The 16425-nt window shown below is 40.5% G+C and overlaps 1 protein-coding gene across 16 annotated transcripts in view; it reads right to left on the reverse strand.

Moving 5' to 3' along the window:
• Window positions 1-4504: 4504 nt before the first annotated feature.
• Window positions 4505-16425, reverse strand: part of fbxw7 (F-box and WD repeat domain containing 7) — a 424910-nt gene continuing 412989 nt past the window's right edge. For all 16 annotated transcript variants that reach the window (XM_078541332.1, XM_078541316.1, XM_078541306.1 and 13 more), the window contains one exon: window positions 4505-6336. In XM_078541332.1, the coding sequence (XP_078397458.1) occupies window positions 6068-6336 (269 nt within the window). In that variant the 3' untranslated portion in view covers window positions 4505-6067. The remainder of the gene's footprint in view (window positions 6337-16425) is intronic.

A 16425-nucleotide genomic window follows, 5' to 3' on the forward strand; every position in this document is an offset into this window, starting at 1 on the left:
GTACATTGTCATAAAGAAAGTTCAGAGAGGAAGTGAAAACAGCTAACATAAAGGGGAATCCAAAAATCTTCTGTAGGCATATAACTTAGTAAGAGTGGCAAAAGGAGGAGCGGGGCTGATTAGAGACCATAAAGGGGATTAATGCATGGAGGCAGAGGGCATGGCTGAGATGCTAAATGAGTACTTTGCATTTGTCTTTACCAAGGTGATGCTGCCAAAGTCAGTCAGGGCAAAAGGGAGGGTAGTTGAGCTAAAAATTAATGAGGTACCTGAAAGGTTGGCTGTACTTAAAGTAGGTAAATCACCAGGTGCAGATGGGATGTACTCGAGGGAAATATGGTTGGAAATTGTGGAGGGGCTGACCATTATCTTCCAGTGCTCCTTAAATAAAAGGGTGGGATCAGAGGACTGGAGAATTGCAAATGTTACACCCTTGTCCAAAAGAAAGTGCAACGATGAATCAAGCAACTACAGGCCAGATTATCCTCAGTGGTAGGAAAACTTTTAGAAACAATAATCCCAGACAAAACTAACAGTCCCTTGAACAAATGTAAATTAATTAAGGAAAGCCAGCTCAGGTTTGTTAAAGACAAATCATGTTCAACAAACTTGATTGAATATTTTGATGAGATGAGGGCTGATGACAGTAATGTGTTGATATGGTGTCTATGAACTTCCCAAGAGATATTTGATAAATGCCATATGACAAATATCTAGTTCATGGTTCATGTTAATATTTTAAAGGTAATGTTTAGTTCTGGAAGGATTGTTGTTGTGAAGTTAACTAAAATACTGGGTTTTAGAAACTGCCAGAACAGCTAAAATAAAATGGCAGCTCAGAAGGTTACCCATGTTTGTTTAACAGGGTCAGAAGAGATAGAGGCATAAAATAGAAGGTGGGTTTACTTAGCTGGAGGTGTGATGTCTACAATGCTTGCAAAGAAGTGCAGTCCAGAGAGATGTTTTGTTTTGGGAATTGGAGCTAAATTAGTTTAAAGCATTCAGTGAGCCCTGACAGGCTATGTCACTATGGAGATGGGTAGAACTTAAGACTGTTCCCTGGTTCAATTTATCTGTGTGTTTGCTGGGAGGGGTTGTTGATTGTAGTTTGGAACTCATGTGGTTTGCAGCTCACAGAGAAGCCCTGGGAGCTGATAGCAAGCTCTAGGCAGTTAGGGCTCAGAGAAGTCCTGGAGAGCTGAGGTGGTGGTGGAAGATCACTGGTTCTATGCCAGGCAGTTAGGGGTCAGAGAAGCCTGGGGACCATTTATAGCTCGGTGCAGCTAGGAGACTGGAGTTCGGAGAAAATCAGTGGCAGTGCCAACTTAGTGGAGCTGGCAGTCTGCAAAAGGGTTGGAAGTGTGCCAGTAGTGCAGCTGTGTGAATCCCATGGAACAGTCTCAGGGAGATTGAAGAGTCACAGAATCTTAATGGCACAGGAGGCGGCCATTTGGCCCATCATGTCTGCACCGGCTCTCCAAATGAGCATTATGACCTAGTGCCATTACCCTGCCTTTTCCCTGTACCTTTGCACATTGTTTCTATTCAAATAATCATCTATTGTCCTCTTGAATGCCTCGATTGAACCTGCCTCCACCACACTTCCAGGCAATGCATTCCAGACCCGAGCCACTCGTGTGAAAGTTTTTTCTTACATCACACTTGCATCTTTTGCAAATCACCTTAAATCAGGAGGCGTGTAGTCATTGAGGCAGTCAGAGTTGGAGCAACTTTCAAAGGAATTCAGAGGCTAGAGCTTCGAAAGTGAAGATTTGAAATCCCTCCTGAGGGAGGCAGAATTTTACTGAGATTTGAGACTCTCAATGGTCACTGATGTGTGGGCGGGGGGTGGGGTTGCTGAGAAATCTGTGGGATCTGTCTCGGTCACATCTGTCATTTATTGTGCAGTGTGGTGTGTTAACTCCCAGGCTCTCTCTGAGCCCTAACTGCCTGGAGCTTGCTATCAGCTCCCAGGGCTTCTCTGAGAGCTGCAAACCACACAAGTTCCAAACTACAACCAACCACCTCTCCCAGCAAATGCACAGGTAAATTGAACATTCAAAATTAACATGAGGTTAACGTATAAGGTAGATATTGTAAATTGTTTTACCTTTCTGGCTTTGTAAAGTTTATTTTGTTTGTTTAAACCTATGGCATCTTGTGGCTTTAATCTTGGGTAACTGGGATTTCAAACTTTGTCTACTTTAAAACGTTACTGGTCTCTAACCGCATCGTAACACACTTAATAGGCTTGCCAGAAAAGTTGAAGCCCATGGAATAAGAGAGGTACTGGCAACATGGATATGAAATTGACTAAGTAAAGGAAACAGAACAGTGGTGAACAGTTCTTTTTCTGACGGGTGCAAGGTGTACTATGATGTTCCCCAGGGTGGTACTTGGACTTGGGTATTTTAAAATTTGCAGATAAGACAAAACTTGGAAGTGTAGTGAACAGTGAGGGCAGTGACAGACTTCAAGGGGACATACAGGCTGGTGGAATGGGCATACACAAGAAAGGAAGTTATAAACCACCTTTATAAAACATTGGTTCAGTCACAACTGAAATATTGTGATTTGGGCACCGCACTTTAGGAAGAACATGAAGGTAGGGTTGCCAACCCTCCCGGAATGGCCAGGAGTCCTCTGCAATCTTCATCAGTCTCCTGATGGCCAAAGAAAACCTTCTAGGAGATTTAAAAGCAATATTTAATTGACGCCATTGAGCGCGTTGGGTCACAAGCATCATCACCATCCAAACTAGGAAGGAGGGCCCCACAGCGCTGGCTGGGAAATGTAGTCTCTCTATCCCCACATTGTGGAGAGTGGGGAACTGGGTGGAGAGCAGAAAACAACTCCTTGAGGACACTGCAGCTGGGGCAGGTACTGTCTCATGACTTGTCAAGTGAAACACCAGAAATGGAGGTAAAAGCTACGGCTGTGCTGAAGTGTAAGTAGCAACTCAGCTGGGATTGAGATTTTCTTGTTACTGCATCTCTCTCTGTGGAGGATTTATCTTGTAGAGAGCTGGCATGGGCTTGGTGGGCTAAATAGCCTTCTGTGCAGTAATCATTCTATGTTTCTGGATTCGAACCTTCTGACTCAAGAGCGCTATCAACTGAGCCAAGCTATACTCATGATCAATTTACCAACTTACCACCTGAAAGACAACTCATTGGAAAATCTAACAGTATTGTGACTTTGATTGTGGTCATCTGCATCACTTCAACATTATAGTAAGCAAATGTGAAATGCTGGGTGGCAATTGATTGCTAGTTGCGTTGTGTGACTATATCAATTGAGTAGGCCATTTGTGTAATCTTCTGGATATCATATTCCTCATCAAAGGCAGTTAAGATCTTGGGAATCATCCACAAAGTACTTAGTTGATGCCTGTTTTCAGAGACTGAAATATGGTTCTGAACTAGGTTGTCAACCCTCACCAGTTATAATCTTAGGTATAGTGGATGCAGTCCTGACCACGGCTGTTTAGTTGGTAACACCATACCTTCAGTATATTTGAAGTGAACTACTTCCAAAGGCAAGTTTCACTGAGTGTAAAGAATTCAGATGTGAGTGCAAGATAGGTTAGAGCCATTGAATGCAAGGTTGAATCGAAAAGGTTTACATGGAAAATCTCTGATGTAGTTATTGATGCCCAGGGCATGTACAGCAGATTCACATCAGCAGCCACAGGGAGAAGACTCTGATCAGCAGAGCATACCCAGAAAGCTTGACGAAAAAGCTCTAGTCCTTCCGAACAGCTCTATGGGTGTACCTACACCACATGGACTCTAGTGGTTCAGTAAGGCAGCTCACTACCATTTTCTCAAGGGCAATTAGGGATGTGCAATAAATGCTGGCCTAGCCAGCAATGCCCATAACCCATGAAAGAATAAAAAAAACTTACTGATTTATAGAATTCAACTATTCATTAGACAAATTCAGTGAGCTACCTCACGTTTTGATCAACTAAGGGAACAATGGCAGTAGTTGTGAAATACCTCATCCATGCAATCACAGAATCTTACAGCAAGGGGAAGGCTCAAGCGAATGTGACGCTGGCAAAAGTAAAATTGATTTATTTTGTTTTTTACTTTATAAAATTTAGAAATAGCATCCTTTAAAATCAGTTGAAAAGTTAGTGCCAAAAAATAACTGCAATATCAAATAATTTTTTCACTTGCGTCCCTCCGAATAAGGCACGTTAAAAACTACTCAAAACTCAGTAAATCAACACTAATCATTTTCCCATAAAAGCAGTTCACTGCCAACAGATGTGTCTTCTATGTAGCTGCATTTAAAAAATCAAAAGCTTAAAGACATAAAATGGGCTTTTGAAAGAACTGATGATTTTAACTCTCATCACTGCACTAACTAGAATCTTTAGGGTGGGAATATAAGAAAATTAGCAGCAGTCTGTATTATACAAAGTGCAATTGAATAATGAGGAATATATCATTCAACATAAACCATACAGTACAACATGAAAGCTAAACAAGCATAATTTCAAATGAAAAAGCACATTTTATTGCACTTAAGTTATAAGAAAATAAAAATTCTAAGTGAATCAAACCATAGACACAATCCCTTTAAGGTTTCTCCATCACGTCAGGCAGTTACATACTGTAAAGTAAAAAATCTGAAATCTGATTTTTTTTTGTTTTGTTTTGTTTTAAAAACCAGACTATAAATTAACAGGAAAATAAAAAGAAAAACAAAGTATCTAACTCAAGATTGTTTAGTATACAGTGTTAAACCACTTTCACAGTTCATGTTGCGTTGTGGATCTTGAATAATAATTAGGCAAACAATTTAACTGTTGTTGCCTGTGCTGCGTTCAGTACAAAACATTTGGTATTGTTTCGTCAGTAGCTCACAGCAATAACTGTAACAATTGGATATTTCAATACTGTTTACACTAAGACTGACCAGCAATAACACCTCTTATTTGTATGCACATCTTAAATTTTTTTGTTCTTTTTGCATTATGTCAATGATCTTAAATTGTGTTTTTGTCTGTCCACCATAGTCCTCACAATGAAATTCTCCACAATACAGGCTGAAAGAGCTCCCATCTGAAGGAATGTGTTCAACATTGTTTGGAAACAAAAAAAAATTCCAAAGTAGCACATAACACTTCTCAGTTTCCTTCTTGCAAGCAAATCACACTATGCCATTCTGCATCTCCTTCCTTCTTTCAGCCTCTCAGAGGCACAGTTGGCTCAAGTTTCAGTGGCAAATGCCTTTTTTAAAACTCAAAAATCATCCATACCAGATCAAATTTAGAACTAGAGTCTGGATGTGAAATGTCACAAAAGATGACTTAGCAGCAAGTTATTTGGCCACTGGGATTACAGTACAGGGCTGGGACAACTTTAACAAGCCCGAAGACTTATTTGAATAACAACCTCAAGAACTCTTCCAGCTTTTGAGTTCTTTAAGTACTTAGATCACTCAGGATAATTTGCCTCTGAAGAACTATATAATCCCTCATTAAAAGAATCTGGAAGCAATGGTGAATAAATAGAGAAATATATGTTAATACTGTGACCGATTGTTGGCAACATTAGGCTTTTTTATATATATATATTTCATATATATATAAAAAATGTACAAAATTCACAGTAAGGTTCCAAATGTTGAAACCTGGAAGGACAAAACTGAGACATTTAGACAACCCAAGTCTTTAAGAAAACCAGCTCTTGGCCTGATAAGCAGCTTGCTTAAAACATAACTTTTCAAATAAAAATTTTTATGCCTTGCTGCTGAGAGTTGGCTGCTGATAATCATTAAAAAAATAATCATTGCACTAGGCTTTGTATCAAGTCTTTCTGCACAAAAACTGCCCAGAGTCAAAGGGGAAGCCAGATATAACAAGACAATATGTGCATCTGAACAAGTCAGATTTTGTCAGTTATAACACGTCACCCCTTACTCCCTTTCCCGGTGATCCATAGGTCTCCATGTCTTCTTCATGCATCCTGTTGCCCCGAGCCAATATCCTGTACCCACCAAAGCACGGTGATGTACAATGACTTAACATTAGGCATATTCCTATTCCACATCTTCACTTCATGTCCACGTCAAAGTCCAAAACGAGCAGCTTTGTTTCTTCAGTCCCATTTCTGCTTCCTACTGCACACACAAGCTTTGTATTTGACGCTCTGATTCTCCATACAACACCACCACTGCCTCCACTTTCCAGTGTAACCAAATTTCGAATGAATTCTCCTGTTTTCAGGTCCCAAAGTTTTACAGTCCCATCATCTGAGCTAGTTATCACAAAGTTTTTGTTGAATTGGAGGCATGTTACAGCACTCTGATGCTTGTTAGGACCTGGTGAGGAAAATAAAATGAGATGAATCAACAAGCCATTCCCCAAAAAGCTACATATCCTTATACATCATCAGCTGGGTAACAACATCACAGTTTTAATACGCTACTGGCAGGAAAAAGAGTTCACACAGCATGATCAACTTTGAACTTGTGCCTCCAACTTATTTCTGTGCGCACAAATTAACGTGTTAATAATCTCAGCTGTGGCTGTTGGTAGCACTCTCACCTCCGAGTCAGAGGTGGTAGATTCAAGCTGCACTCCAGGACTCCAGCACAAACATCACAGACACTCCAGAGCAGCACTGAGGGAGTCAGAGGTGCTGTCTTTCAAATGTGATGCGACCTGGTCAATATTTACCTCTCAATCAAGATCACAAAAACATTACAACATTGACCACACTTCAAAACGTTCTTCATTGTCTGTAAGGCGTTTTGAGACACCCTGTGATCATGGAAGGTGATATATAAATGCAAGTCATTCAGTTTTTTTACATAAATTTCAAATATTTAATATCAAAAATTAACATCTCACAAAACTAGAAAAATGATGAGGACATTAACTATTTTATCACTAACTATTTAAATAAAAATCAAAATTAACTCCAAAATGTTAATTTTAGGATCTTAAGTTTTTGTTGAAAACGTCCACATCACCAGTGATGATGTGCAAAATTAATCTTAACTCAATTCATATTCAGAGGAAAACATGCTGCTGAATTCCTTCATTATGCCATTCTGTACAGATTACTTTCACAAACCAATTAGCCAATTAAGCCTAGTAATGCTCAAAGCACCATTTCCCAAACTGTGGGTACTAATCCCAACTGGGGTCGCAGAAACGGCGAATAGAGTTGCAAGAAATTTCTGAGGATTGCAGCTTTTTTTCTGGTTACGCCTGCAAATTAAATTAATAAAAAATCCCTATAATGAGTTGCCATTCATTCAGGTGGTGTTCAATTTGTCATGGACTGCACAAGAATTCAAAGTGAGAGCGCGTTCTCAGAAAAAGTAAAAACAAAACCCTGAAGGCAGGCTTGGCGATACTTTGCTCTGAAGTGATTGAACAGAGGCACAGGCTGAGCAATCCCTCCTTCGAGAATGTGTCTCAGACTGGCACCATGGCCCAGGTGAAATCTGGTCCTGCCCTTGCCCTGTTTGCTTTTCAGTCCCTCTCTCTCGCTGAGCCATGGTTCTCCTGCCTGTGGCTGTTTTACCAAGTCTCAAAGCCTGGTCCCGGTTACTATGCTGCTTTATTGCTATTTTGTTTTTGTTTGCGCCTGGGGTAGCGCTAATTTTCAACTCTTAAAATGGGACCTGAAGTGCAAAATAGAAGCACTGATTTCCTACAATCTTTCTTCATTGTTAATAATTCCAACATAAATTTATTTTCTAAATTACTTTTCTCCTAAATCCATGCTTTGGGTTTATATTCTTTTCGGAAATAAAAAAAATGCATTTTATGGAAATACTTTGCAACCAATATCATACAAACAACTGAAATTAATGAGATGGCTCCTACTCCATAAGAAAATGACCCCTTCATCATGCATATTTATATATCAAAATCCTATCAAGCACAACCCCTCAGTTAAAGATTCTGGGTTTTACAATAGAGCATGGAGTCAAAATCAAAAAGGTTTGGCCTCAATTGGAGTATTAAGTCCAATTCTGGGCTCTGCAGGTGCAAAAAAAAAATTACATGAACGGTTCGAGGGATGAGGAACTTCAGCTGTGCAGATAGATTGGAAAGGCTGGGGTTGTTCCCCTTGCAGAAGAAAAGGCCAAGAGGAGATTTGATAGAGATGTTCAAAATTTGGACAGAGTAGATAGAGAGAAACTGCTCCCATGGGCGAAAAGGCATTAATTTAAGGTGAACAACAGAAGAATGTGAGGTGACAAGAAGAAAAACTTTTTTAGGCAGTGAGTAGTTGAGATCTGGAATCCACTGCCTGAGAGGGTAATCAGGCAAATTCAATTGTAGTTTTCAAAATGGACATGCACCTGAGGGGGAAAATTTTGCAGGGCTACGGGGAAAGGCAGGAAAGTAGGACTAGCTTAATTGCTCTTGCAGAGTGCCAGCATGGGTTCAAATAGCTTCCTTCTCTGCCGTAATCATTCTATAAATCAGGGATTTGGCTGACTACTTTCAGTAGTCTATGAAGTGGTTAAATCCGGTGAGTAATTTTGACTGTCCCTCCATCTTGCTTTGCCTCCAGCTGATAAACTAGTTGAGCTGGTTTTAATTCTCCTTCGAGTGCACTCAGGTGCATTGCATATTGGTGCAACATTCTTTTGCATCAGATCAAATTTTGTTTTTATCAGAATGTTCCATTTGTAAGATTGACAAATTTCAAGGTATCTTGAGTTAACAACTCTGTTTTTGATTGTGAAGATGGGTAAAACTGTGTACATGTGCAAACAGGTAAAGGACAACTTAATGTACTTGGCGTGAGACAAGCAGCAACGACCATTTCTATTTAACTACCTGAATAAATATAAGTTAGTGATTATTGATAATTATTGTAGCCAAAAATGGACAACATTTCAGATTGCTCATCATTTTTCAAGAACAGCAAAAAATTTGCCAAATTTTAGTTAAAAAAAGCATGGGCCAGATTTTGCTGAAGCGGGCACCTTAAACATGCAGGAGCAAGTTAGGTTTTCAAATGTTTTCCCCATGTAATTGCTGGAAATAAGAACTGAAATTGAGGACAGCGAGGGCAATAGGGACATCTGGGACCATGGTGAACACAAGGACAAATGGTGCATCTCCGTAACCAGTAAGATTATAAGATTAATAAATAACAGAGGAAGGATTGAAATTTGAGTGAATTAGAATGGGTGAATTCAATGTCAGAGAGAGGAATTGAAAGATTGCACTGAGAGAAAAGAAAAAGGAAAAGAAAAAATGTAAATTTGCCATTCTTAAAATAACCTAACACTTACATCTGTTTACGTTCTGCACAAAAGAGAGTCACTAACAATTAACGTGTTGTTAAAGGTGTACCTATGCTGCTAAACTTAACTTTCTGTGGTAGGTTTAATGGACAATTAATGTGCATATGCAGTTCATTCATGAAAATCATGTGAAGCTAACAGTAGAGCAGCGCAGATCACTCAATTTGCAGTTCACAGGGTTTAATTTCTTTGCTACAAATTGTTAGCCTGTTTATACATTAATAACAGCGTGCGTTGATCCTATTTTAATTTTTTCAGCAACATCTCACCCAATTTTTGGACATATTTACGGATGATATACATGAATTCAGATACATTGTCTGTCATCGTGTAGCTATTTACAATCTATGCTTGTGGCATAATACTTCCTACTGTTAACTGAGATTTAGTTAGTTTATTTTAAGGGAATTTTCCTTACATATTTTAAGATATTCTACCGAGTGGCTGACAGTTTGGACTTACTGTATTAACACAATATTGTCATAAAGATTGTGTATACACGTTCAAGCCCAAGACTTACTGAGTTTATTTTAAAATAATCCTTTATACAAATGTCGTGTTGTTTTTGACCAGGAACACAAAAATCTGCTGTTGTAATCTCACTGCTGCCCTGGGTTAGAACAAAGATCAAACCTGGAACCTCCATGCCTGTATGGGTCAGTAAAACACCGCTCAGTCCATATACCCACCCAGTCACTGGAGAAACATTTTACATGTTTACAAGCAATGGAACATCCTTCTATCCAACAAAATCTCTTCTGCAATTGGTTGCATGGCTCAGTATTAATTTACCATAAAAACAACAAATAATCCAAGATCACATTCATAAATTTAAAGTAAACTACATATTTGGGAGATCACAAAAATTACTTTAAATAAAGCAAATTATACTTTGAAAACTGATTAGGAAAGTGAAAGTAACCATTCATTTTGAAAAATGTACAAAGTGATGCCGAGTTTCTATTTATCTTCTAAGCTTGCAATCTGCCAATCAGGCTTTCTCAGCCAGTTTCTCAAGATTCAAACTTGAACATTTGCATTTATTTAGTACCTTTCACAACCTTAGAATTCCCGAAAGCACTTTACAGCCAATGGAGTACTTTTCAATTATAACCATTTTTGTAATGTAGGAAATGCAGCACCCAATTTACAAACAAGCTATCGCAGACAGCAATATGATAATGAATAATGACCAGGTCTACGTTTTAGTAACATATTGGGAAGACTGAAGCCATGATCTTCAGTCCTCATTCCAAACTCTGTTCCCAACTACCAGCTACATCCTTCTCCCTGACAACAGTCTATTTGCAACCTTGGTGTCATATTTGACTCCGAGATGGACTTCTGACCTCATACTTGTGCCATCACTAAGACCGCCTATTTCAACCTCAGTAACACTGCCTGACATTGCCCCTGCCTCAGATAATCTGGTACGTCCCCAGCCAATTGGAAAACCACAAAAGTAACACACCTCCAATCAAGAAAAGAGGGATACAGAAAGCAGGAAATTATAGGCCACTTAGCCTAGCATCTGTCATTGGGAAGATGCTAGAATCTATTATTAAGGGAATTGTATTATGATTTTCTAAATGTCCTGCTACTATCAGTCAGAGTCAACACAGTTTTGTGAAAGGGAAATAGTGTTTGACAAATTTATTAAAGTTCTTTGAGGATGTAACAAGCAGGGTAATAGAGGGGTCCCAGTAAATGTAGTGTATTTGGATATCCAACAGGCATTCAATAAGGTGCCACATAGAAGGTAACTATACAAGAGCTCATGATGTTGGAGGTGATATATGCGCATGGATAGAGGATTGGCTAACTAACAAGACATGGAAAGCAGACATGCATGAGAGCACACGAAGATGGACCTGTGTGAAAAGGGCAGTGGCGGCGGGAGATAAAAACTGGCAGCAGAGAGGGAGGCCCAGCACATAGAGAGTGGACATGCGTGAGAGGGGCAGTGGTGGAAGGAGATAAAAATTGGCGGCAGAGAGCCCCTCAACCTGTTTCTACCTGTCAGAGCCGAAGTGTGGTGTCAAAGGAAGACAGGTAGGTGATTGGTGGGTATCTCTTCCACGTCTCTTTTAATTGGCCAAGTGGTTTAAATCAGGAGGTGTTATTACAGCTGAAGAATACAGTTAAGAAATTAACTTTTAAAATACTTGACATCCAAATTAATGAATTAAATAGAATAGAGATGGCTGGGCAGGCAATGTGTTGCAGCTGTAGTATGTGGGAGCTGGTGGACGCTGGTTTGATCCGGTGACCACATCTGCAGCAAGTGTTGGCTGCTCGAGGAACTTTGGCTCAGAGTTGATAAGCTGGAGTCCAAGCTGCAGACACTGCGACACATCAGGGAGGGGGAGGGTTACCTGGACATTGTGTTTCAGGAGTCACATCCCCTGGATTAATTACTTCAAATTTGGACCGTGGTCAGGGACAGGAGGGTGTGACTGCGAGTGAGGCAGGTATGGGGATCCACAATTTAGCTTTGGATGAGCCTCAGCCAGTGCCCTTGTCCAATAGGCTCAAGGTTCTTGCTCTCAGTGTAGACGAGTGCAGAGACTGCAGGGAAGATGAGCGAACTGACCACAGCACCACGGTGCAGAGTGTCATTCAAGTGGGGGGCGAAAAGAGAAATGGAGTGGAACTTGGAGTGGGAGGGGAAGGATCCAGTTGTCGTGGTCCACGTAGGTACCAAAGACATAGGTAGGACTAGGAAGGAGGTTCTGCTGAGGGACTACGAGCAGATTGGGACTAAATTAAAAAGCAGAACCACAAAGGTAATAATCTCCAGATTACTATCTGAGTCACGGGCAAATTGGCATAGGGTAAATAAGATTAGAGAGGTAAATGCGTGGCTTAAAGATTGGTGTGGGAGAAAAGGGTTCTGATTCATGGGGCACTGGCACCAGTATTGGGGAAGGAGAGAGCTCTTCTGTTGAGACGGGCTTCATTTGAATCACACTGGGACCAGTGTCCTGGCGAATCATATAACTAGGGTTGTAGATAGGACTTTAAACTAATTAGTCGGGGGAAGGGTTCAATTGAAGGTAAGTTTAAAAAATCAAAAAGAAATGAGAGCAGAGGTGCAGGGTAGTGAAGAGTCGAACGATAATCAAAGTGTGACAGGAAGGGGCAGAAAATATAAGCAGAAGAGTACAGCAGAAATTAGAACCAGAATGAGTAATAATGGTAAAAAGTCAAAGCTTAAGGCTTTTTATCTTAAGGCATTTGTAACAAGATGGATGAGTTGACGGCACAAATAGAAATAAATGAATATGACTTGATAGATATTACAGAGACATGGTTGCAGGGTGACCAAGACTGGGAACTCAGTATTCAAGGGTATTCAATGTTCTGGAAAAATAGGTAAAAAGGAAAAGGAGGTGGGGTAGTTTTGTTAATAAAGGAAGGTATCAATGCGGTGGTGAGTAGTGATATAGGTGCAATACATCATGATGTGGAATCAGTTTGGGTGGAAATAAGGAATAGCAAGGGGAAGAAGTCACAGGTCGGAGTCGTCTATAGGCCCCTGAAGAGTTGCCTCAATGTAGGATAAAGTATAAATTGGGAAATAATGGGGGCGTGTAAGAAGCGCGCAACAATTGTCATGGGTGATTTTAATCTGCATACTGACTGGACAAATCAGATTGGCAGAGGTAACATGGAAGATGAATTTGTAGAGTGCATCAGGGATTGTTTCTTAGAGCAATACGTTGCAGAACCTATCTGGGAACAGGCTATTTTAGATCTAGTAATGTGTAATGAGGTGGGATTAACAAGAGATCTCATAGTTAAGGATCCTCTAGGGGGTAGTGATCACAACATGGTAGAATTTCAACTTCAGTTTGAGGGCAAGCAACTCAGGTCTCAAACCAGTGTCCTCAACTCAAATAAGCACAATAATAGACGTATGAAGAAAGAGTTGTTTAAAGCGGGCTGGGAAAATAGACTAAGGGGAAGGTCAGTGGGTGAGCAGTGGCAGACATTTAAGCAAATATTTCATTACGCTCAGCAAAAATTTATCCTGGTCAAAAGAAGGACTCGATGAGAATGATGAACCACCCAAGGTTAACAAAGGTGGCCAAGAAAAGTACCAATCAAAAACTAAGGCATATAAAGTGGCAAAATCTAGTGGTAGGCCAGAGGATTGGGAATTTTTCGGAACCAGCAGTGGATGACTAAAAAGCTAATAGAGAGGGAGAAAATTGATTATGAAAGTAAATTGGCAAGAAATATAAAAAACAGCAAGAGCTTCTACTCGTATAGAAAAAGAGAGTGGCTAAAGTGAGTGTGGGACCTTTGGAGGACGCGACTAGCAAATTGACAACAGGGAACAGGGAAATTGCAGATAATTTAAACCAATATTTTGCACGTCTTCATGGTGGAGGACTATAAACATCCCAAAGATATCAGATAAACAAGGAGCTAATGGGAGGAAAGATTTTGTAACAGTCTCTAACATGAGGGACAAAGTACTTGACAAACTAGTGGGACTAAAGGCAGACAAGTCCAGGACCTGATGGCCTGCATCCAAGGGCTTTAAAGGAAATGGCTGCAGAGGTAGTGGAGGCATTGGTCAAAATATTCCAGGACTCTCAGGATTCCGGGAGGGTTCCAGCGGATTGGAAAACCGCTAATGTGACACCCCTGTTCAAGAAGGGAGGAAAAAAGCAGGAAATTATAGGCCAGTCAGCCTAATATCTGTCATTGGGAAAATGCTGGAGTCCATTACTAAGGAAGAAATAGCAGAACATTTAGAAAAGCTTAACGCAATCAAACAGAGTCAACATGGTTTTGTGAAAGGCAGATCATGTTTGACAAATTTGCTGGAGTTCTTTGGGGATATAACAAGCAGAGTTGATAAAGGGGAATCGGTAAATGTACTGTATTTGGATTTCCAGAAGGCATTCGATAAGGTGCCACATAAAAGGTTATTGCACAGGAGCTCAAGGTATCGGGGGTAATATATTAGCTTGGATTGAGGATTGGTCAACACACAGAAGTCAGAGAGCCGGGATTAATGGGTCTTTTTCCGGTTAGAAAGACGTAATTAGTGGAGTGCCACAAGGATCAGACCTAGGGCCTCAATTATTTACGATCTATATTAATGGCTTAGATGAGGGGGCAGAGTGTAATGTGTCCAAATTTGCTGATGATACAAAAATAGGTGGGAGCGCATGTTGTGATGAGGACATAAGGAATTTGCAAGGGGATATAGATTGGTTGAGTGAGTGGACAAAAGTTTGCAGATGGAGTTTTATGTAGGAAAGTGTGAGGCCATGCACTTTGGTAGGAAGAATCAAAAGGCAGACAATTATTTCAATGGAGAGAGACTCCAAAAAAGTGCAGCAGAGAGAGATCTGGGTGTCCTTGTGCATGAAACACAAAAGTTAACATGCAGGGGCAGCGATTAATTAAGAAGGCAAGTGAAATTTTGGCCTATATTGTTAGGGGGTTGGAGTTTAAAAATAGGGAAGTCTTGTTACAACTGTTCAGGGTGTTGGTGAGGCCACACCTGGAGCACTGTGTGTAGTTTTGGTCCAGGCATTTAAGAAAGGATATACTGGCATTGGAGGCAGTTCAAAAGAGATTCACTAGGCTGATTCCTGGGATGAAGGGGTTGAGTTATCAGGAACGGCTAAACAGGTTAGGCCTTTATTCATTAGAGTTTAGAAGAATGAAGGGTGATCTTATTGAAACGTACAAGATTCTGAGGGGGCATGGCAGGGTAGATGTTGAGAAGATGTTTCCACTGGTGGGGAATCTCGAACTAGGGGACATAGTTACAGAACAAGGAGACAGTCATTTAAAACTGAGATGTGAAGGAATTTCTTATCTCAGAGGGTAGTGAATGTCTGAAATTCTCTATCCCAGAGAGTTGTGGAGGCTAAATCACTGAAAGTATTTAAAGAGGAGGCAGATAGATTTTTGAAATATCGGGGAGTTGAGGGCTCTGAGGAGTTGGCACGAAAGAGGAGTTGAGGCCTGGGGCCGATCAGCTATGATCTTATTGAATGGTGGGGCAGGCTTGAGGGTCCAAATGGCCTACTCCTGCTCCTATTTCTTATGTTCTAAAGGGTCAGGATAAATGTGTCATTTTTAGGTTGACAAACTAACTATTAGAGTGCCTCAACTAGTAGCTGGGGCCTCAACTATTTACGATTTATATCAATGACTTGGATGAAGAGACAAATATATTGTAGTCAAATTTGCTGATGAAACAAAGATAGGTAGGAAAGCAAACTGTGAGGAAGATACAAAGAGTCTGCAAAGGCATATAGATAGGTTAAGTGCATGGGCAAAAGTCTGACAGATGGAGTATAACGTGGGAAAATGAGAGGCAGGATGAATAGAAAAACAGACTATTATTTAAATGCAGACAGACTGCAGAATGCTGCAGTGCAGAGGGATGAGTATCCTTGTAAATTAATCAGAAATAGTTAGCTTGCAGGTACAACAAGTAATTAAGGTGGCAAATGGAATGTTGGTGTTTATTGCAAGGGGGATGGAGTATAAAAGAAGGGAGGTCTTGCTACAACTGTACAGAGCACTGGTGAGACTGCACCTAGAGTGTTGTGTACAGTTTTGAACTCTTTACTTAAGGTGGGATATACTCGCATTCAAAGCAGTTCAGAGAAGGTTCTGAGGCTGAGTCCTGGGATGAAGGGGTTGTCGTATGAGGAAAGGTTGAACAGGTTGGGCCTATACTCATTGCAGTTTGGAAGAATGAGAAGTGATCTTATTGAAACATGTAAGATTCTGAGGGGGCTTGACAGGGTAGATGCAGAGATGATGCTTCCCCTTGTGGGGGAATCTAGAACTATTGGTCAGAGTTTAAAAATAAGGGAGATGAGGAGGAATTTCTTCTCTTCTCAGAAGGTCGCTTGTCTTTGGAATTCGCAGTGGAATATATATGTGAGGGGCAGGCAGGAAATTGGAGTTTAGGCCACAATCAAGTCAGCCATGATCTTATTGAGCATCTTCAATTTTAATCGCTCCACTACTCAGGCTACACCTTTTATTGCTTAGGACCCAAGCTCTGGGATCCGCCTCTCTTCCTTGCTTTCCTCCTTTAAGACGCTGCTTAAAACCTACCTCTTTGATCAAGCCTTTCGTCATTTG

This window comes from Cetorhinus maximus, chromosome 1 (assembly GCF_964194155.1).
Source record: "Cetorhinus maximus chromosome 1, sCetMax3.hap1.1, whole genome shotgun sequence".
Classification (NCBI taxonomy): domain Eukaryota; kingdom Metazoa; phylum Chordata; class Chondrichthyes; order Lamniformes; family Cetorhinidae; genus Cetorhinus; species Cetorhinus maximus.